Source organism: Cyrtonyx montezumae, unplaced genomic scaffold (assembly GCF_038088225.1).
Source record: "Cyrtonyx montezumae isolate F1298 unplaced genomic scaffold, pur_monq_1.0 scaffold_14, whole genome shotgun sequence".
Classification (NCBI taxonomy): domain Eukaryota; kingdom Metazoa; phylum Chordata; class Aves; order Galliformes; family Odontophoridae; genus Cyrtonyx; species Cyrtonyx montezumae.
Window position 1 is genome coordinate 1,813,676 of NW_027071870.1, and position 23,197 is coordinate 1,836,872.

The 23,197-nt window shown below is 40.5% G+C and overlaps 1 protein-coding gene across 1 annotated transcript in view; it reads right to left on the reverse strand.

Moving 5' to 3' along the window:
* The window catches only part of COL1A2 (collagen type I alpha 2 chain), a 37,432-nt gene extending 15,190 nt beyond the window's left edge, over positions 1-22,242 (reverse strand). Inside the window, exons 1-30 of the mRNA XM_065731285.1 lie at positions 22,057-22,242; positions 20,252-20,262; positions 19,613-19,630; positions 18,887-18,922; positions 17,234-17,317; positions 15,873-15,929; positions 14,096-14,140; positions 13,938-13,991; positions 13,576-13,629; positions 13,172-13,225; positions 12,644-12,697; positions 12,374-12,427; positions 10,696-10,740; positions 10,410-10,463; positions 10,260-10,304; positions 8,328-8,381; positions 7,013-7,111; positions 6,882-6,926; positions 6,667-6,765; positions 6,100-6,153; positions 5,897-6,004; positions 5,013-5,066; positions 4,810-4,908; positions 4,002-4,055; positions 3,551-3,649; positions 2,740-2,793; positions 1,981-2,034; positions 1,838-1,891; positions 1,685-1,738; positions 942-986 (exon numbers count right to left, since the gene is read on the reverse strand). Of these exons, the coding sequence (XP_065587357.1) occupies positions 942-986; positions 1,685-1,738; positions 1,838-1,891; positions 1,981-2,034; positions 2,740-2,793; positions 3,551-3,649; positions 4,002-4,055; positions 4,810-4,908; positions 5,013-5,066; positions 5,897-6,004; positions 6,100-6,153; positions 6,667-6,765; positions 6,882-6,926; positions 7,013-7,111; positions 8,328-8,381; positions 10,260-10,304; positions 10,410-10,463; positions 10,696-10,740; positions 12,374-12,427; positions 12,644-12,697; positions 13,172-13,225; positions 13,576-13,629; positions 13,938-13,991; positions 14,096-14,140; positions 15,873-15,929; positions 17,234-17,317; positions 18,887-18,922; positions 19,613-19,630; positions 20,252-20,262; positions 22,057-22,126 (1,761 nt within the window). The 5' untranslated portion in view covers positions 22,127-22,242. The remainder of the gene's footprint in view (positions 1-941; positions 987-1,684; positions 1,739-1,837; positions 1,892-1,980; positions 2,035-2,739; positions 2,794-3,550; positions 3,650-4,001; positions 4,056-4,809; positions 4,909-5,012; positions 5,067-5,896; positions 6,005-6,099; positions 6,154-6,666; positions 6,766-6,881; positions 6,927-7,012; positions 7,112-8,327; positions 8,382-10,259; positions 10,305-10,409; positions 10,464-10,695; positions 10,741-12,373; positions 12,428-12,643; positions 12,698-13,171; positions 13,226-13,575; positions 13,630-13,937; positions 13,992-14,095; positions 14,141-15,872; positions 15,930-17,233; positions 17,318-18,886; positions 18,923-19,612; positions 19,631-20,251; positions 20,263-22,056) is intronic.
* Between the last annotated feature and the right edge of the window lie 955 nt (positions 22,243-23,197).

The window sequence follows — 23,197 nt, forward strand, 5'->3', positions numbered from 1 at the left end:
TTTTAGGAAGTGCTAGTTTCGTTATACTAAGCATTGGTAAGACCTAATTTGGAATACTGAATGAAATACAGTCTCGCTGAGTACAAGCTGCTTGTACTGCTCCTACAGTGGTAAAGGGATCTTGGGATGGATAGATTAGCAAAATGAAAATTTAAAGAAAACAGTTACTAACAGCCTCACAGCTGACTGACATTAAGAATGAATGGGAATATTTGTCACTCACAAATACATTTAGACTGAAAGGCAGAATGCTTTTGGTCAGAGAGAAGAGGAAGCAATAGTTTAAATACCAACTTTTCTAGAAAGAGATTCAGAAAGAAAATAAATAATTGAGCATTTTATAAACTGAAATGTACTTGTTGCTCTGTGTAAATGGATTTTTCTGCAAGGCAGGAAAGCCTCCACACAAAGCTCTCTACAGCCATTTATTCACAGATCAGGAGTAAAGAGAGCTGAGGGCAGTATCTTCTAATGACTTCTCCAGGCTCTGGATTCAGCCTACCATTTGTTCACAACATCACATGAGAGGCAGAAGCTGGCTGGCAGGGTGGTATAACTGAACTTATGAAGTTTATAAATCTACTACTTTGGGTAGATGGCAATGGAGTTAACTATAGGATCAGTTTTTTGTCACCCACATTCCCACTGATAAGTTAACATAAATGTACTAGACCAGCTCATCAGGACATAGTTGGGTAATATTTGTATTCCTTATCCAGAAGGATACTAACAATGGCAACTACTGTATTATATTATCAGATATTTCCTGAGAAGTAGAAAGAAGAAAAAATTCTGCTTCTAGGTAGTCTGCTGCAATATATGGTACTCTGTACTCAAGAAAAGTCATTTGTCTTGAGAAACTTCTAAGTTCATATAGTTCCTATTAATTCTATACACTTCGTTAAGACAAGTTTCTACTAGATTTCAGATGAGTCACTCACCCTTGGGCCAGCAGGACCAGGGACACCAAATTCACCATGAAGACCCTGGAAGAAAAGATATGGATTGATAAAGGTTATTTCAAGAGCAAACTTACTGACCCAAATTGAACTTTTGAACTTTGTTTCTTAGCAGTAAATAGAAGTGCTTCTCAACGTTCAGCAGTATACTGAAAATCTTCAGATTTAAATGTTTTTTTTAGATACATAAGCTGTTCTCATATAACTGCAGAAAATCTCAGAGCACACATGCTAAGAGATGCACTTCTCATGTGAAAAGAGCTATTAAATTTCAAGCTTTTTTGGTCAGGGTACACGCAGGGGAAACTCTCACCATGGGCCATGGAATGATGTAACTACAAACTTAAGGGATATATAGAGTAATTCCTGTTTGATTGAACCACACAGATTTCAAAGGAAATCTGGAATACAATATCTTCATGTGCTGTCTTGTCTTTTGCTGAGGATGTTTTATTGTTGCTTGTGGCCTCAAAAGCAAATAACTTTTTTTTTTTCCCTTTTTAATAAAGGAATTTTTTTTTAAGTATGCTGTGAGTGCCTAGTGTGTGTATTGCTTCTCTATTTGTGGATAACTTCAAAAAAAAGGGACTATTAAACATTGAATATTACACAGATTGCTTTGTCTTGGCAAATGGATCCAATGGACTTGTGCTTCACCACAGCTGTTAACGTAAGGCTTATGCAACACACATCTCTATTTGTGCAGTACTTTATCTGTTACTCACCCTTTCTCCTGGTTTACCAGCTTCACCAGCTGGACCGGAGGGACCTGGCAGACCCTAAGCATAAAGAAACAAGGATGCAAATAAAGTTAAGGCAGAAGAACTTTATGCTTTGTAAACCATAGGCAAGATTGGTCAGAGTACGTAGCTTCTTACCTGGAAGCCTGGAGGGCCAGCAGGACCTGTTTCACCCTTTGCACCTTGGTTGCCCTGGATAGAAGAACATGAATTTGAAAATAAGAGGCCACAGTGATGAAAAATAAATCACAAATTGGATTTTTGTGGAGGCTGCTACTTACAGTGACACCAGGAGGACCCTGAGCACCGTTGTTTCCCTCAGGACCAGGAGCACCCTAAATATGTTCAAGCAGAAAGCTGTTATCAAAGCTTTTATTTGTTAAGAGTAGCATCTGTCTAAAGCTCTTCCATGACAAAACCAAAGTTCTCTGCCTGCTTATTCTGAACTTATACTGCTACATTTAAGTTGAAGCCCTAGGTTTCTCCAACTTACTCAATTGCTCATAAGAGCTTCATTACCAAAAGGTTATACAAATGCTTACAAAATTAAATTGCAATAGATAATTTTAGGTTATTGCATACCTTTAACCTTACAAAAAATCCCTTCAGAATTACAGATACAGAATCTCCCCAGTAGATGGCATTTTTCCCAATACAGGTCAATTATTTGATTCCTTAAATGGAAGATTTTGCAAATCTCAACTATCAGTAAGAAAGTGCTGCAAATTCACAGAGCAAATTAGAAACTATACACCCTCCACAAAAATTTGTAGAGGAATTGCTATTTTTTCCTTTTAATAGGAAGCTAATACCCAATAATCAGTTATCTATTCAATATCTAACAAGAGTCATTTTGATTTTCATTAATATTAATCCTCAAGTAACAGTCTCCACTGACATGAAACTATATGAATGCATTCCAATGCACTTTCCTGTTTCATCACCTCTTCATGCTTGCACAAAACAGTGCTATCATAAAGAGGCTTTGAAAATCCATATTTTCCTCTCTGGTGATTAATAAAGAAGAAATATCTACATACCCGTGGGCCAGCAAGACCAACATTGCCTTTTTCACCAGGTTTGCCAGGTTCACCCTGAAGGAAAAAAAAAAAAAAAAAAAAGCAAAACACAGAAGTTAAAGACTTCATACAAGATTCAGATTATACTGCTGGACAGAAGGCAATACCTCTCCTTGACGAAAGATTTATACCATTTCTTTCATAAAAGAAAACAAACAAAAACAAAAAACCTGTGTCTGGCTTGTTAATTGAATCAGAGAGAAAGAACAACCATGCAAATATTTTCTCTTTTCAAAATTCATCTGATCACTTTTGAAATAATAATGCAAGCTTCTGATATGCTGTGTAGTTCTGTATGTAATACACTAATATCCATGAGTGTATGTGAGTACACAGCAATACCACACATCCAGGGAAAGAACTATTATCTGTTTCATCTGTAGGTCATATCAATAGCCCCACTGAAATTGCTGGTAGCTTTCTTCTAAAGTAAGAGAGAATTGGGATTGTACTCCAAAAATAAAGATTTCATTTTCTACAGAACTTTTATCAAGTTATTTATATATATAAATGATAAAAAGAACATGATAACGCAGAATCACGCAGAAATGATTAATCTCATCACTTCAATTTCCAAATATTACTAAATAAAGTATATTATTGTTTCTTTAGTCATATTTTAGATCATTAGAAAGAAATTTAAGATAGGATTCCTGAAAGTAAGTAAATGCCTTCCAATAGACAGTACAGGAAGATGCAGATGCATTTGATTGTTAAGAGCTGTGGACCTACACCTTACTCTGGAAATAGAAATTTTCTCTACTGTACTTACAGTGGGACCTTTTGGTCCAGGGAATCCAATGTTGCCAGGTTCTCCTCTATTACCAGCTGGCCCGATTGGCCCAACCCTACCATCTGCTCCAGGGAAACCCTAGAAAAAGAAAACACACCTATGAAATGACTGGTGGAGTAAAGTATACTCACAGTAAGTCTGTCATTTAACTTTTAAACACTGATCGTGCATCACATGCACCTGCAGTCCTTCCTTATAGAGCTCTATATTTCTTCTTCCCCTTACAGGAAAAAGACACCATCTAAGACCCACAGAAATGAATGGAAAGTCTTTTTACATATCTTTTGAGTAATTAAGTAGTAATTTGTAGTAATTAAGTAGTAATTAACCACTGTTTTTAAGTAGCTGTGTTAGAGTTCAGATCTCTGCTTCTTATATCTCCATTTATGCTTTGCATGCACTAGGGAAACAATTAAACCAGAGTACTTACAACAGGACCTTCTTTGCCAGCAGGACCTGGGCTTCCAGGTTGACCTGGGAGACCCTGAGAAAGGAAAGGTTTCATGTTTTTAGAAGGCAATCAAAGTAGCCAACATTTAGTCCATACATTCTTTTTTTTTTTTTACAAATGTGCACGTGCATGCACACACACATTAGGACTGTGTGTGCTGTTGAGTTCACATCTCATCTAAACTGAAATTTAATTTGTTGGTGCGTGCTTCCTTGCAGCTGAAAATGACTGAGGTTACTGTCTGTGCTGCTTAGACAAACTGATTTAGGTTCTACTTCAGCAGAAAGTTTGCAGACACGTAATAGTTCACAAATGCACTGAAAACTCTCACTTCTTGAGAGGTGAATAAGAAGGGAAAAATTAAAAGGACAAAAGTCATTGATATGGGCATAATCTGAGTGGATCCAGAACCACCAAAGTGGATGGCTGTTTTCAGTGAATGGCTGTTCTCAGTGAAATCATCAGCAAAATAAAATTGAAATAATTGAGATCAGTCATATCATTTTAGTATGATGTGCTCCTTTTTTAGTTAGTTTCAGAGGACACATACACCTCAACTGTGATCTTAATGATCCCATTCTGTAAATAATAACAAGCAGAACAAGTCAGTGGAGTATCCAGTACAAGGGGATGCTGCTCCATGACCAAGGCAATTAGATGGTGTCACATACTGAAGAAATGAATTTCAATAAACATTTTGATGCTGCTTAATCACTTCCTCCTGAATTTCTGAATAATTGTATCCACAGAATGTACATAGTTTTCTTTTTGCACAGTTCAAACTTACTCTTGGACCCATAAGACCAGGCTCACCAGGACGGCCAGCATCACCATTAGGACCCTTAGCACCAACAGGACCACTAGCACCACGGTTACCAGCAGGTCCCTAACAACAAAAGAAACAGAATTAGGAAAAGGTAGCAAAAAACATCACACATTTGTATATAAAAGAAGGTGGTTTAGAAACAGTGACTCAGAGACAAGTCTTACCATGACACCAGCTCTGCCATCAGCTCCAGGGAGACCACGAGATCCAGGCACACCCTGCAAGTGAATACAGATCAAATTTAAAAAGAGAAAGAAAGAACTGTTCCTGTGAGGTGGATAGTGCTGGCTAAATTTCAGCTTTTCAAGTAGATCTGCTAAATATGACATAAGTGCAGCTCTGGGCATGCACAGCTCAGCATATTGTGAAAGAAATCCCTCTCCCTTTCTATTTCTTTAAACACTAATCTGCTTTTACGAGTGCATTTTCAGCTGGGATCACACAACCTTGCAGGTGTTTCACCTTCACATCTCTGCAGCGTTACTAGCTTCTCTTTGACCCTGTACAACCCATGCAAGGTGCAGTACTGAAACCTTACTTCTAACATAAGAAGCTGATGAAAGCATTGCCTTTTTTTCCTATCCTTTTCCACTGAATTCCTACTCCTGCACCTGCACAAAGCTACATGTCCCTTGAAAGCCATTGTGTGCTTTCCTCACCCAGCGATGAGTGCTACAGACACCCTTGAAGACACTGAACTTAAATCTCTCCCTCACACTACATGTGATCTAACTGTCTCTTTCAAGCACTTACATCCTATCATGAAGCTTTATAGCAAAATCAGTGCCAATTCTCTAAATACTGATCAATAGATAATGCAAAGCAACCTATAATTAACTTAGGGAGAAGATAATAAACGGCATTAATGCAAAGCAAAAACAGGATTGGTCCCAACAAATTAAAAAGCTCAGAATAGCAAAACATCTTTTGTCTAGTTGCATTAGCACAAATTTAATCATTTATAATAAAATAATTTCCCTTTGTGAATCTAGCTTTATTTCTTCTTTCCTTTTTGTTTTTACTTCTGGAACATGAAAAGAAAACTTACTCTTAGACCAGCAGGGCCAGGGGGACCAGCAGAGCCAGGTTCACCATTGCTTCCTCTCTTGCCTTCCTCACCACTTGGACCAGGAGGGCCAGGGGGGCCAGCAGCACCCTATTTCAGCCAAGAGAGGAAAACAAATCAAATGCTGAGCTACAGGTACTATGAAACTATTCACTAAAACAACACTCACAAATTGCCATACTTACAGGCTCACCCTTGTTACCACTCTCTCCCTTGGCACCAGCAGGTCCTGGTTCACCCTACAGTTCAACATAAAGAAATTTTTAGAATGATGCTTAATTCTAGGATCTTTCTTCTACCTGTACAACTTTTTCATGAAACAAAAACATTTCTATTCATCCAGAGTCATGCCTGACTCTATTTTGATATAGACAGTTAATGTAACTGTGTTTTAGGGTTAATGGGCATGAAAATAAACATGTTGAAGATGTTTAAGAATTTTTGTAATCGAACTAAGAAACATTTTGAGCTAGTTCCTCTACTGAGGATACCCGTTGATGGTCTGATTGTGAGACTGCTGCCACATCTCTGTTGATATCATCAAGATAGACAGAGCTTAACATTTCTTGCACCCAAAGGGAGTACAAAGCTTGTTTCTCAGAGGCAGAAACAAGCTACAATGCTCAACCATACTGAAGCAACAAAAGTGACTATATTAAATGTAAAAAATTTTTCTTCCAGATATGTTTCTACAATGATGGATGCTGTATCCAGTTTTCAAATGGAGACATGAAGTAGCCAAAGTCACTTACAACAAGTCCCCTAGCACCACTTGGACCAGCAGGGCCAGGAGGACCAGGAATACCACGGGGACCGGGCAGACCAGGAGCACCAGCAACACCAGGAAGACCCTGTTCAACACAGACAAAATCTATTGTAAGTTCATTACCTTTCTGAGGCATTAACTGGAATGTGCTGTGCTTTTTTTTTCCTTAAAGCAAATAAGTGTGTGTGTGGCTATACTTACAGCTGCACCTTTAGCCCCAGGAAGACCGTTAGCACCAGGATTACCCTATTAAGGCAGAAAAAAATAATACTGGTTATTCAAAGTCTCAAATGCATGAATCTACAATAGATAAAGACTGGCAAGTCACTCACAGGAGGGCCAACAGGACCACTGGAACCAGGAAGTCCAATCTCTCCTCTTGGGCCAGCAGGACCAGTAGGGCCAACATTACCAGCAGGTCCAATTTCACCCTGTTTGAGAAAAAAATAAAGCTCTGTAACAGTATCAAGGGCTTTAGGGCAATTGCAGAGCAATCTCACTAGCCTGACATTATGAAGACAATCCAACATATGTCCTTGTTTCAAAATCCAGGGAAACAAGAAGCTGAGAGCCTTTATTTGACTCTATAGGCACTGAAGGTGGTAAACTTAGGTAGACCCCATCAAAGCTGATGGACAACATGAAACAACAGATGATCAGCATATCTGCACTGAAGACTAACCTACAAAATTAGAATTAAGATTCCTGTCTTCTCTACAACCATGTGTCTCCAGCAGTGGTCTAAGATGTCTCAAAGTGTAGGAGATCTAATGGACAGTTATCTTGTACCTTAAGCTGTCATTTGCATGGATGCAAAGTGTACCCGGTCAGAGAACTGCAGTCCAGTGCTCACAGTGGTGTAAGTGACAGGGAAAAAGATTCTTGATACCAATCTCAGAAACCATCATTCACCAAATCTATTATAAAACTGAATCACGTAGTCCACAAAAACAAAATGGTATTGCCTGAAAGCTAAAAAGTTTAAATGCAGTTTCACCATTGCATTTAAACTCTCCATCAATTTCAAGAATTCAGTTTGGAAGGAGCCTGATACACAAATAAAGCTTTTTTACCCTCCTCTTTGGTCAAGTGATGTAAACTGCTACTTCATTTATTCATAATGATCTACATCATCTTTCAAAGTTGGACACAACTTTGAAAGTTTTTTTTTTTGTGGTAAAAAAAAATAAAATAAATCAGGTTACACCTGCCTAGCATCAACCATTTGAATCAGCTCCCTTCTAACTCAAATTGTAGCTACAGCTTCCAGACATGACTTGCTGGCTATGCTGGCCTCCTGATCTCTATGTGTGTGACAGATGAAGGGCTATATACAAAAATACAAGACAATACAGTCACGTCTGGAGTATATCAGGCCCTGCATCCCAAAGCAGGTTATTTCTTCCAGCTATATAATACTGTTTTGAGTAGCACAGACTCTTCAATGTCTGTGTGTGTCAACTGTGAAATAACTATCTCAACGTTCACTTACAAGTCTCTCCAAATACTGAAGGAATTATTCTTCATTCTGACCTGCAACTGATAAGATGGTACTATCACTTCAGGTGATTTCTGCTGCCTACCTAATACTAGTTAATGTATTTTGTATTCACCATCAAATGTACCTGTAGAAGTAGATATTCATACCTTAGCACCAGGAGCACCTGGGAAGCCTGGAGGACCAGCAGCACCAATGGGGCCCTATGAAACCAAAGAGAAGCACTTAAGCAAAGTGACGACAAGAATTTTAGTGAAATAAAGAGATTAAAAAATAAATGCCCTTTTACTTAATCATTTCTACACATTGGAATATTATTTCCTTTTTGCAACTCCAAACAGACAGGTTTGGTTCATTACAAAGAGTTGAGAGTGAGGTTAATGCTGAAAAACACTTGTTGTGTATCTGAAAAATGCATGAATTAAGCAATGAAGCCAAACACTTGAAGAATGAACAGAGGATAGGCAGAGGTAACAAAAGTACAGTTTGAGGCAGTCAGTACATGCTTAAACTTCTTTTATGGCAAAGGCAACAGCATTTCAGCTGCCAAAGCCTTCTACTGAACCTACTGCATCTAGTGATTACTAAAATATTTATTATTATGATGGGACAAGTTTCCTAGTGCACAGTATGCAGACACCAAAAGAGAAGGTGTATTAATGGATTCATAGCCCATCAGTCTTTAATGCATAGTAATACAAAGGGATAGTTATTCCTTGGTTAATAATAAAACAAAACTCATTCATAGCAACTGGGGATCGATATCTACTTTTGTGAGCTTATACCTATGGTATAACTGCCACATAGATCCAAAGGAATAGAACAGGTGAGCCGACAAAGGTAAAGAGGAAGTGGCTTCTGGCATTTGATAAATGGGTATGTGGCACTCTCACTGTTTTTGCACAAGCAAAGAAAAAGATCAAGTGCCCTGTAAAATACCTATGAAAATACAAATGTTCTGATTTTTCACCATGGTGACCCTTTATACATTTTAAATTCCCAGAGGCAAAGAAGAACAACAATATTTTTGTTCTAGCTCAAAAAAAAAATGCTATACAGGATGCTTGCAACATGATGACCTAAATATGTGTGAAATAACTTGACTGGTATGGACATCAAAACCCAATGCAAGTTTCTGTTGCTGTCCAGTCAGTGTAACACCTCTGTGCAGCCACCAGAACCAGCATATTTTTCCTATGGTAGCTCATTTACCTTCAACACAGCCAAAGCAGTTTGCTTCTTCTACAAAGAATAACATCAGATCTTGGCTAAGGTATCTATTTGTCTGCATTTTAAATGCTTAATCATATATTTTTAGATGCCCTGTATGGGAGGACTGGAGTGAAATCCAAACCTCTGCTAACATCTCTGCTCTGCTGAAGGATGGCAGACACTTGCTGTGACAAGGAGCATTAGAATCAACTTCTGGTAAAGTCGAGAGAACCAAGTATGGCTACATTACTGATGTACATTTTGAAGGCAGGAAGTAAAAGCTGTTCTGGTCTATTTCTGATTTTTTTCTTTTTTGCATCTTTGAAACTACATGCTTTTACAGACGTTTATGCCACTTAAATAAATGAGGTTTAGTAAAGCGGTGTGTTGTAGTAACACTAACTCCATTAAAAAGGGTAAATTTATATTGCAGGTGTAAACGTGCATCCTAGAGTGAATATATACCTTTAGAATCTACATAATATTAGACATTTGCAACATAGGCATGAAATCTACCTGTTAAAAGGTACCATCTTTAGTTTTGGGATAAGAATTCATCTGTTAAACTGGTACAAATAAGGATTTTGTTCACCAGCTTTTTTTACAATGATTTTACCAGAATAAATGAGAAAATATTTTGTCCCGTAAATATAGATGTTTAAAATAAATCCCAAGGATCACAGCACATTGTCTGCAAAGGGCTTACAGTTTTAGATCCTCTTTTGTGATGATGCATTAAGCAACAAAGACCTGTGTTTAAAACATCCACACAATCAACATCTTTGAGGCCTGAAAAGTCCTCTATGAAAGGAAAGATAGGCATAAGGCCTAATGGAGCTAAGTTGTCACAGATCAAAAATGAAACTTACTGCAGGTCCAGTGGGGCCAGCACTGCCATCACTCCCACGAGCACCCTGAAAGCAGAGAACATAGTAAGTACAGATTGGAAAGAGTCAAAGATCAGAGAAAGCCACAGTAAGTGGCTGGTCAATAGTACCAACAGATGGAAAACTACTTACAGCTGGTCCAGGGGCACCTACTCTTCCTCTCTCACCAGGGAGACCGCGAGCACCCTGAGAAAAAATTAACTCGCTTAGACCTGTTCACTAAATGAAGACATACAGATTTTTTCATTTGCTAAGTCCCTATGTGAAGTGGACTGCATCCAGGCAATTCTGTTTCAAATATTCATGCATTATTACATTACAGTGTCTAGCCAGCTGGACTGCCACTGATGAAAGTAATTGGCCAAATGCTGACTGAGCCATACCTATCAGATTTCCCACAGCAGCACTAGATACTTACAGGTTGTCCGGGGGTACCATTTTCACCAGGGGCACCAGGTTCTCCCTATGAAAGAAAAAATTCACATGGTTAAGTTACTCACTGGATTTCATGGATTGACAGCACAAAGCCAGCTAAAGAGGAGATACTCAGTTCCTGTGTCCTATTGTTGTGCTGTTATTTTATATGGTGGTGTGAGTGATACAGCAGACATGGGATCCTAATGGTGCAGAGACTGTGACCATTCCATTATATACTGGAGCAAAGCCAGCTGAAATCCTCTTAAAAGAGAAGGCCTGGAGCAAATTAGTTCACTTGCCTTTCTTTACTCCCTTTCTTCATTCTGTTATATTTGCTCTGTAGCACACACCTATGAGATAGGGCTAGAGAACAGTCAACTACCAATTCAGATCAAACAACAGCTTTTTCTTTAGCTAGAGGGGAAAGAAAATGATAATTTCTTTTGCCTTCAGTTAAGGCAACAAAATTCCTAGTCTGTACTGATAAATGACTAAAAATAAGACAGAAATACCTGAGTCAAATTCTTAGGACCAATAATATTGATATAAGTGACAACCACTAAAACATGACTTATCTCCCTTCAGTATTTGGAGTTCTCAGTAAGTCCACAGTTTGTCTAGACTGGCCTACAGTGACAAAGTGTGCTCCAGAGGAGCAGTATCCAGAGCATATTTGAATGCATCAAGCCTTAAATGCTGCAAACTGTAGAAGTTTTTGCCTTAATCACAGTTAAATCACATTATACTCGTGTTTTTAGTCAGTTAACATTCCTAATAACTGTTGCTTCATTTAATAATTTACTTCATCCACTTTTAGTCTCCAACAATAGCAAGAGCTCTGTCCAATCTATCTCATTACCAAACTTTTTCTGGAGCTTAACAAGTTGCAGTGATATTGAAAAATACCATGCAACAGTAAATAACTCTATAAGCAAGTAGTGCTCTTGTAAACAAGCAATAATGAGGATTAGAATTCTACCCTTGAATTGTTACATTAGAAGTTTTTGAATGCAGACCTACTGTGAATGAATCACCAGCATTAAAACTTCCTACAACCCAAAAAAAGCAGTAGTGTTTTTTTAAGAACATTGCATGTAGGCACTGAAGTGGAATGGAGTGATGAAGAAATGGAAAGGAAGAGCTTGCTAAATATGCTTCTACACCACGTTTAAGAAAAACTTAAGCAGTGTTCTAATATGCACTAAGCTGAGGAAGACAGAAAGAAAGAAGTCTGAAGATCAAGCAGCCTTAACTCAGAAGAGCACTCCATTTATCCGAAGTTCTAGCAGAAAGCCTTACACTAAAGCATGTCTTACACAGCAGAGCTTTCTAGATGGATTAGATTCTCATTTTAATATGCTTTAGGAAAGAAAAAAAAAACACACTCAAACCTCAATTACATACCATGAAAGGCAGAGAAAGCCAATTATTAGGAGCCTAGTTCTGCTGCTCTTACTCATTAACAGTTATTACTTGACTGAGGACTCAAGAAAAAGGCCCCAGCTTAATTTCTCATCTTGAGCCTCACATATTTTGTCCTGATGGAGCTGCTGACTTCTGGATTATTGCAGCTGGGCAATATTCAGTGACAACACAGAAGATCAGCTGGAGAAGATCACATATGTATTTCCCTAGAAAGTGCTACAAATGCATCCTGTATTTTCAGATCTCATCTTTACCTTGGTGCCAGGAGTACCAGGTTGTCCCTTTTGACCATCCAGACCATTATGCCCCTATATTGAGTAGAAAATTAAATGTTAAATATGTACTTTCTCACTAAATGCTATATACAAACTACGTATTCTGTTTTGCCAGGTAATATTCAAAACTTCAAATATATTAAAGCATTCAGAATATATACTCTTAACTTCGAGGGGATTTTTAGGGGTTTTCAGTACACTGAAGTACTGTCAGTTAACTATTCAGGGAAGAAGTACACACATACTCACCCTAATTCCCTTGAAGCCAGGCAGCCCAGGAGTTCCAGGGAAACCACGAGCACCCTAAAAACACATAGAAGGTGAATGACTGTCTCTCATGTTATACACAGTTAAAAAATAAAGAAAAAACATAAGTCTTTCATTAATATTAATAAGTAGATTGGGGTCTCACTCACTCAAGTGAAGAACACAGCCCACTCCCAAACCTCCCAGGATCAGAATTGTTCAAGGTCTAACAACAATCAACTTATTTTCCAGTTCTGAATCCCAGGAATGTCATTAATTGACCTGTGACACCACAGCTATTTTAGCATCTTATTTTACCTCTGTTGCTAGTAAAGAGGGGTGAGGAGGGAGGGGCAGGGAACAAAACAACAACTACACGATATCCTTGGAAGGTAAGAAATGAAACAAATATTGATGAATCCATGTGAAGAATATTAATGGATTGTTTATGGAGAGCAATTCAGAAATACCATTAGAGGTTTCATTGATATGAGTACTACCTCAAATAATAGACAGTAAATCACTACTTACCTGAGGACCAGCAACACCTCTCTCACCAGGTCTTCCAGGTTTACCAGGGTGACCCTAAAAAATGCAGTAAAAATGCACTAAGAGGGAAGGCTCATTTCATAAAAGAACAAAAAGCTTTTTTAAAAAAGAAAATACAGGAAAGATTTCTTTTAATAAACAGAGAAGTCAGGAGCTTCCCTTTCCTTATGTTCGGTGAACCAAACCATGTATTTGGAGAGATTTTAAGGTTACTCATTTTTCCAGACAGCATCTTTTGTACAATTAAATAATTACTTCAGGGGCTTATTTATTCCATCAAATATTACAGAACAATGTATAAGTGATGGTCAATAGAATGCTTAGCTTAACAACAACTTAATGTTAGAGTTGCATCATAGCCCTAAAAGAGACGAAAAACAACTTACATCTTCACCAGCCTTTCCTGGAGGACCAGGGGGACCACGAGGACCTTGGGGGCCCTGTTAAAAACAGACTGAGTATTATGTCAAGCAAGGTGAGCTTCTTCCCTGGTTTCTGACCTCAGTATAACATAGCAAGAGCCTGAACTAACTCAAGGTCCTTACACACCAATTGTCTTTGGGCTCTGTGAGTTTCAAATCTGAAGGAGTGAACATGAATGTTCATCTCTGTTTCTGTAACAGGAATATCCAGTTCAAACATTCAAGTGTAAGCAAATGGATGGGAGTAGCAGGCCTAAGCATTACTAGCCTACCTATGCATTTTATTCCTAATACTAATAATGTCTATATGTGAAATCTGTACTTACTGTTTGACCAGGTTCACCAGGCTCACCAGGAACACCTTGAAACCCAGGAGGACCCTAGACAAGAATGGACATTCTGCTATTGAACAGGCTATTTTGTGATATTATAGGTATATAAAAAAAAGTCCTTCTACTGATTAATTAACATTGACTGCACTTACAGGAGGTCCAGATGCTCCAGGTGGGCCTCTAGGTCCCATTAAACCCTAGGGAGGAAAGAAATAATTGAAAAAAACAAACAACCAAACACTACTACATAAACTCACCTGTAATACTAGTTTTCTGACGTTCCTAAAATTCTGATAAAAATGGTAAATTTCAGTGTGCAATGTTCAAAACTAAGTTGAAGAAGTTAAGAGATCTGTATGAATTTGCAAAGGCAGCCCAAATATAAACTGATCTGATGCCAGTGAATCCTGTGAGATGATTAAGAACGTACCATTATGTCTAAGAACCCTGTGATCAGGCCTCTCATTCTACTGTAGCTCATTAACAAGTGCTTTCACATGCTGGCTCACACCTCTGCATAGAGGCTTTTGAGCATGAGCTTCCAGAGTTTAAAGGTCATAATGACTTATTAAGAAAGGCTGCATTTTGGGGACTATCAATTTTGTCATAACTTTTGAGAGGATATATTGGAAAAAATGATAATTTAAAAGGTAGAGAGGAAAAAAGGAAAACAAATGTGCATAAATGACAGTGTTACTAGGAACTGGGAAGTTCACACGTCAGTTTGGAAAGCTAATGAAGTAAAAGGCTATATATATAAAAGTGTACACACGTTCTAGTCCATAAACTACTACAAACTTGCTTCTAGACAGTTTGAATCATCTATACTGCATAAGCCCTATGAATCTAATTGTTTTCCCTTCTTTTCTGTTTTCACAGTCTCAGATTTTCTTTATAGAAGTTGAAAATTCCTCATAGAAAGTAGAATTTACTGCCTTCTCTGTCAGTGAGCTCTCATCCAGTAGAACACTGGAGCTTAGAGTTGTGACTCTCCAAATGGTCATCTACATTGTCAGACATCAAAGGCCAATCTTAATAACTATAGGAAAGCAGGATAATTTTTAATCATCTAAATGGATGTAAATGTATTTTCAAAAATTAATCTACTATGCTATTTTTAGGAACAGAAACAAGTACTTGAATCAGAATAATCCTGGGCAGTCTTCATCCTGCTGTTCACCCACCATCAGACTCACTGTAATATTTGTGATGAGGCAAATTTAACCCACAACTTTGCTATATACATGCACTGAAAAATACTTGCTGACATCAGCAAGGGTTAGAAATTTGGATAGAGAGGCAGCAGACTCTTTAGATGTCAGCATTTACAGTAACTGGTAAAGATTGCTCCTCACAATAGCTTAGTAGTTGCAAGTCATAGAACCACAGAACGACAGATCCTAGATAGCAAGTGCTAGCTTTCAATTGGCCAGAATCAATTGCTGCAGTTGATGTTCTACCAAATATGTGCAGTGCAAGGATGCCAAAAGAGCTGTACAGCCTTTGGGAGAAAAAATGGTCACCGACTGGACTAGAGATACTGTGTTACTTTCTAGGTAAATGTCTGCTGTAGTCAGTATCTCTACAGTTAATCCAGTTCCTAAAACAGACTTCTTCTGTCTCAACACAGGTAAAGTACACTGTATCAAAGTAGATGTGCTGAAATTAGATTATGATATTTACCAATTCATAAAAGCGTGATGCGAATTAAAACACAAGACCCAGTAGTGCTATATCCAAGCTGAGAATGAAGACCTAAGACTGCTGTCAGACACCACACATTGTGCTCTATCTAGAGATCAGTATACAACCTGACTCCACATATATGACCAAAATGCCAATTTTAAAACTGTGCTTTGAGTTAATATAGGTGTAGTATACCTAAATACATGTTTATGCAAGTTACCAAGTGCTAAATCATATACTTGCCATAGGTCCGGGGCCAAAGTCAGCCGCTTTAGATGGATCATATTGAGCAGCAAAATTCTGTAGGTGACAAAAATTTGAAACAAGAATCACTACAGTTCTTACTTCAAAAAGTATTGATAACCCTCATTCTATCTATAGATATAATATATATCTATATATCTATCTATACCCTCATCCACTATCCGATTTGCTAGACAATACGTTGAAGCAAGGTACTTAAAACTCAGTAAACATGATCCTACTACAAATACATTTCTATTCACTTGTTTCCAGAAAGACATGATTTCAGTAGCAAGGCCCTCTCACACACTGCCCTCAACTATCTACCCAGGAGAGACATTCAGGCTTTGAAATATGTAGGCTCAATGCCCATTAAAAAATTGAAAACAGTCTTGAATCTTTTAAATAATTCTGTGTCATTTCCAATGACAAAAGTAATTACGTAGAATTTATAGTCCATCCCTGACAGACTATCGGATGAAGTGGTTCTATCAGCTTCAAAAAGATCTGTAGAACATGAAGGCTTAGAAACACTGTGCTGGATTTTTCACCTTTCAGTCAGTGAAAGTTGTATAGACAAACACATATCCAGCTTTCTTCACTAAAATAGAGAAAAGTTATATGCAACGCAATCAAAAATCCTTCTCTTGCTTTTTTTTTTTTTTTATCAGCATATTAAAATAAGAAAAACTAATAAAAACAGTTCGGGTCTGCTAAAACAAAAATAAATTGTAGCTATTCATACTGAAGGTAAGTGTATTCTTCCATGCAGGAGGATTTATAACATGAAAAGAACCACTGCCTTCATGTTCTCAGCCTGATGTCAAGCAAAGAGTTAAAGCCAGCATTCTTCAGAATGCTTGTGCAGAAAGTATATATATATATATATATATATATATATATATCTGTCCACTTAAGATAGATACATACAAAAAGTTCTAAAGGAAGAACGGTGCCAACTTCTAAGTACGGACTTTAAGTTCAGGGGTACTTTTCTCCAGCTTATTCCAGTACAGTTGCTTTCTCTTGAACACAACAGCCCATCCATTTAACAGCACAGGCTTCATTGAGTTGAATCCTAACCCATAACACATTATGATGGCACAAATCTAATGCTAATTAACAGGGTTGATTTGCTCTTATGCACATCTCTGTTTAATATAGAATCCAAAGTCGTCAAATACAGATCCTAAAGAGAATTTCACTGGAACTCAGACCACAAATCTCACGCCAATCACACAAGAATGCTTCCTCTGCTCTCCAGTTCAGTGTCAGTGTTTCCCAATAAATATGGCTTTAGTCTTTTGTTGTCACAAAAGAGAGATTATCAATTTCAGTAATAAAAAGTTTGGATGTCTTACTCCGCCAAGACCTGGAGGACCAGGGGGGCCTGGAGGACCTGGTGGACCATCCTCACCATCTCTGCCTGGTGGACCTGGTGGACCCTAGAGGCAGAATGAGGATTATAAAGTTAACATTAGAAATTGCTCATGAAAACTCTGCAGCAATGAGAGACAGCAGGTACCTACAACTCATACTGTAGCACTGCTTTACAAGCAGACTCCATATTTGACTAATGTCAGAAAATAACCATAGCCTGCATTTATACTGCCTTTCCACTTAAGAAATACACTGTAGTACCATTTTTCAGAAGATTTACAAGGGTAATATTGGATCTGTGCTACTGACCTCCAAACTGAGAAGCAACCAAAGCCTGTACCCATAAAGACCAGGTTACCCATGTGGACCCACACCGCCTGACAGATGCTGCTAGCCAAGAGCTAAAAAACTTTCCCAGACAAACTGGGGATTGGCAGGTCAGCCCTACTGTTACAAACTAACAAAGATCCAGTACAAGTCAAATGCCACTTCGGATTATTTACTGCTAAAATTGCAAATCTGACTACAACAAAACATTGCTTTCTACAGGCTTTCTTAATATCACTCTGCTATCACTGTCATAACCACACCTACAGAAACTTGAAATGATATGTATTCAGTCCTGAATATTTGCCTTTATGCACTACCATCCTCAATGCACAAAGCTGTTAAAGGTTTGCTATCACAGTATTTGATATGAGGGATCTGATTTGACCTACACAAAATCCATAATTAAAATCTTAGATTTCAAAAGCAGCAGAATTAGGCTTATATATTTCATTCTGAAGACAGCATCTCCTCACATTAAACAGATTTAATCAACAGTAGTCCAAGGCAAACATCCAGTTGACCATATAGATACACACTTCCTAGTAGTTCTCATTGTGTTTGTCAGCATACTAAAACTGAGGAAACCTTCAGTAGCTTCCTATTAGTAACAGGCATTTTTATTTTCAGAAGATGATACAAAAAAATACATGATAACCACACACTGCTCATATAAGCACACGAATTTCAGAATACAACTTTATGAAAAGTAGCAGCAATGCAGAAACAAATCAGAAAAGCAAGTATCAGCAATGTGCATGGACACCACACTTAAAGCATCCAACCACTTTCATCCTTGGCTACATTTATAATAAACTTCAACAGCACAATACCTGCTATCTTTAATAGCTATCATCAGGAGAGCTTTTTCAAGCTACCTTTGGAAATACAGGTACTGAATGATCCTCAAAGCTATCCTTGTCTATTTGGGTTTTATGTAAAGAGCTTCCCTTTATACTATCCTATTCAAAGACTGCATTCCTCATGTGACAACTTTATCTTCTGCCTTTTCATGCTCTATTTCCACTGTGTGCAGCTAAAAAAAAGTTTTTCAAACCATCACTTGCAGAGCTAGGCTGTTCTCCAAACCAAATCACATCTGATCAATAACCATAGTAAGGTTGGTGAGGTATTGCCAGGAATAGCATTTGTACATAGATAATTTGATTTCTGTTTATTTAAATTGTATTTGCAAGCTTATACCAAGTACATTAATCTCATTAATTTCTAAACCTAGGTTTTTCCTACTGATCTTCCAACAACTGCTCAAAGACCACAAACAAATTAATATCAATCTGTTTCCTTACCCTTTCTCCCTGTGGCCCTTTGTCTCCTCTTGGGCCCTAGAAAGAAAGGAAGAAAATAGACCTTAAGAAAACAAAACTTAACAAGTTACCATGGAAATTTTCCAGGACAATACGAGGAAAGAGATACATTAAGAATGATTGGTGTACATGAAAACAGGGAAATAAACTGCATAGATAAGTGCCATATTTATTTTCCACAGCATATTTTTTGACATCAACGTGAACAAGAAACAGGTAAATTACCATCATCACCATGTCAATTGAAGTATCACAGCACAGAAGTACTTGCACAGTTTGTTTTGTTCTCTACTGAATAACTGTCTGCTATTTAAACAACTGAGACTCTTTAAAGTAAAATGGTATCTACTTAACCTTTCAGATCCGTATGGATACTGCTGTACTCCTCAATTCATTAAACTCTTCCAAAGGGGTTGAACCAAAGGGATTGTTGAACAAGAACCCTTCCTTGATGAAGCTGGGTTCTTGGTATATTTAGTTCTGCTCTTGGATAAAGAAGCTTAAATCCAAAATTTGAATTTACCATTTTGCTAAGTTATTGCATTCATTTTCTCCTTTTCAGTTCTTACTCATCTCAGTGAAAACCGAGAAATAATGAATTTAGTCAATTTTGTCATCCAATACTTCCCAAAATATTCCTGAGCAGAGTAATATTTCATGTCATCTGCATCTCCAGACAAAAAAAAAAAAAAAAAGGAAGCTGCTTACCTTCTGCCCTGCAGATGCCTGGAAGAGAAAAGGAAGAGAATTAGAAAAAAAGACACAAATTATCCCTTTAAAAAAAAAATAACAGAATGTACAAACTTAAGTTCATCTTCTTACAAACCTACAATTTCTGCCAGTACCCTATATTTAAGTATGCCCTATGCTTTTTTAAATTACTAGCAAGGCTAGGAGTTTATTATATAGTGAAGATATATGCACCTACATTAGAACCTTCTACTGAAGGATGGCAATTTTATACTTATTATAGCCTACAGATATAACATAAATGAAAATCACACCTGAGTTCTCTCATAATCATTCCACGCAATGAAATTTAGCCTAGAAGACTGGCCTTCTCCAACCCAAACTGCCAGGTATGATGTCCAAACCCCACTGCTCTGTTATTTCTCCTCATGGTCTTTGCACCTATGAAGGCAGTCCCTCAAAAAGGCCAGCCCACTGCACAAATTGGGGTGGGTACATTTCTAGGCAGTCCCTTCAGGACTGGTATCTTCCCAGGGTCACCTTGGGAACTAAGGTTACTTCATGGTACTGTCCTGATGAAGTAATCTAGCTTGTTAGTGGATGTTGAGTGTTAACTACTTCATTAAAAATAAAAAATAAAAAAAAAATCATACTGACCTCACTCACATCTGCAGAAGGAAGGGAAAGAAAAAGGAAGAGATAATTAGAATGTGGATTCTATTGCTTTAAAAGGTTTACACTTCAATGCTTTTAAATAAAAACGTGATTTTTGTCAATTTTCTTAATGCAAGTTTTCCCTTCATGACATTATATCAAACTGTGTGAACCCACACGGCCAAGTTCATTATATTTTCCCAAGTCAAAGCAGATTCCTTAATGTAATTAAGCAACAGATGTTTCCTAAAATCCTGCTCTAAACGTGCTCAGAAGTACGTATCTCAAAAAAAGCAAAAACACACCACTCATTCTCACATGCGCATTCAACAGCTGAATGAACCCAGACATGATATGTGAAGATATTAATTGGAAGGGGTATATTTAAACACCAACATAAGTGGCCCCTCTTACTCCTGTGGAGGACATTTAAGCATGTCTAGTTCCTATATTTCCAGTAAAACATCTCTGTGTAGAGCAGGGAACTGCGTGAAGCTGTCAGCCACCAAATGGCAAGTAGCTTTCTTTGTATGCTACTTACTACAAAGGATGCTTTTGCCAATTAGTTGGAGAAAGCCATTTCCAAAGTCTGTTTTCTGAATTTCAAGCAGTGAACATCTATTTTGGCTGAAACTTAGAACCACCTCACAGGTTCAAATGCCAATGACCTGAGATGTAACTCACAGGATTTTGGACATACCTCCCCCCTATAAAGTGTCACTTGAGCAACGCAGGATCACAACACGTTCAAACGGCTCACGCTACAAAAAAAGGCAGCAGCGTAGCGCAGAACATCACTAAGCAGCACTACGGCGGATTGCAGACTGCCTATACCAACAACGCAAGGTGCAAAAAGCGGCTGCTTCCAGGTGATGGTGGCACAGGGGTTGGACTCCGAGCGGAGCCCCCTCAGGGGGGCAAAGGGCTCCGGCGGAGCCGCTCCTACTGCCGCCAGGGGGAGGAGAGGGGCCGGGGGCGTCCCGGAGCGCCTCAACCAGGGTCCCCCCGCCGGGCACGGTCCCGCCGCGGCTCTCGGTCCTCGGCCACGGGGCAGCCCACGCCTGGAAGCAGCCGCGGCAGCGCGGTGGGGCTGTGTTGGGATAACGCAGCCAGCCATCCCATCCCGCAAAGCGACTTATTCGACGCGGGGGCGGTTGGGACAGCGCTTCCCTGAGTGCCGCACAGCGGAAAGCGGGGAAAGAGGCGCCCTTCTCCCCGCGCGGAGGAGGAGGGGGGAACGACCCTCTCCGCGCACTGTAAGGGACTGTGCTTCTCCCGCAGCACAGCGCGGGAGGAACCCTTTAAAATCTCCCGCTAGAGCTGATATCCCCGCTCGTCCGCTCCTCTCCCGCCTCGTAATGCCTCCCCCTCTCAGCAGGACGGCGGGGATCCCCCACCCTTCGGAGCAGGCTCCGCGGCCGCTCCGCGCTCGGCCGGCAGGCGGCGCCACACAGCGCTGCGGGCGGCGGAGCGGCACAAAGCCGCAGAGGGACGGGGCGAGCCGCGCCCGCTCCGGGGAGCGCGGAGTGGGTGCGTGCGGGCTCCTGAGCTTTATGGCTCTGCAACTCAATTAGGGCTTAGCGTTCTCCTTAGGATGCGAGCCCATCTTCTGTGACTTTCTTTCTTTTTGTTGTTGTTGGAGCGGGAGGGTGTTATCTCTCGGCCTTTTCCCGTGCGTTGGTAGCTCTGAACTAGAGGCGCCGCTCTGAGACGGAGGTGGCAGCTTTACAGAGGGTCTCCGGAGCGCTCAGAGCGGGATAGCCACCCCCTGCCGCCTCCCATGCCGCGAACAAGCGGAAAGCACTTACGTTGGCTTGTTGCTAGGTATGAAGTTACTGCGAGCAGCAACAAAATCCGCGTATCCACAAAGCTGAGCATGTCTACTTGCTAGACATGCAGACTCCTTGTGTTGCAGAGCCCCCGGACGTGGTTGGCTATTACCTGCAGGACGCAGGCATACAGTCGCGAGGAGTAACTCCAAACTTAGCAGAAACCTGCTGCCCGGGATGCTAAATTAATCAAGTCCCGCTCCGCCCTATTTATACCGCAGGAGGGTCCCGCGGCTGCGAGGCACCGGCGGAGCTGCAGCCAATGGGCGCGCGGGGCCCGCGCGGCTCCCAGCGCTGTCACGTGCTCACCAGCCCCAGCCCCGCGCTGCTCGGCTGCGGGGTCGGGGGGGGTGGAAAGAGGGAGGGAATAGGAAGGCGGCGGCGGCGCTAAATTGGTTCCATGCTTTGAGGACGTGGACACTTTGAGGCTTTCGGAAGGAAAATCTGACTCGCCGTCTGATTTTATTTTTTTATTTTTTTTTACAGACGTTCCCCGCCCCTCGCCCTGCTTTGCTGGCCGCGCCGGGCAGCACCGGGACGTCGCTCCCATAACTGTCGGAGCGGGAGCTGTCCAGGACCTGGGGCGGCTGCACCCCCACACCCCCCACTTTTCCTTGCCCTTTGCGGCGGTTCGCCCTCCACGCGGAGGTCCCCGCGGGCACGACGCCGCGCCTTCCCCATCCCGGCCCCGCAGCGCATGGCACGGGGCAGCGGTGCCCCCGCGTCCTCAGCGCCGCACAACTACGGGCCGGCAGCCCCACGGCCGCTCTGCGGCGCCGGAGGAGGGAGGGCACCCCGCAGCCCCCCCCCCACCCGCGCGGCCGACACCCGCGATCTCGCCACGTCTAGCTTCTGCCTTCCGGGGTGGGGGTGGGCCCGCAGTCACTTGGGGTCGCCCATCCCGGTGGAGGGGGTGAGGAGGCGTGGCGGCCCGCTTCCCTCCCCCAGCTCCACCCCGCGGGTGTGGGTGGCGGCGCGGGCGGCTGGCCCTCAGACGGGTGGTGGTCGTTCCCGCAGTTCACCCCGCGGGATGCTCGGCTCAATGCAGCCCTGCGATGAGGCTGAGACGGAGCATTCGCGAAAGGGGATCCAACGAGGAAGATCTGAGCGCGGCGGTACG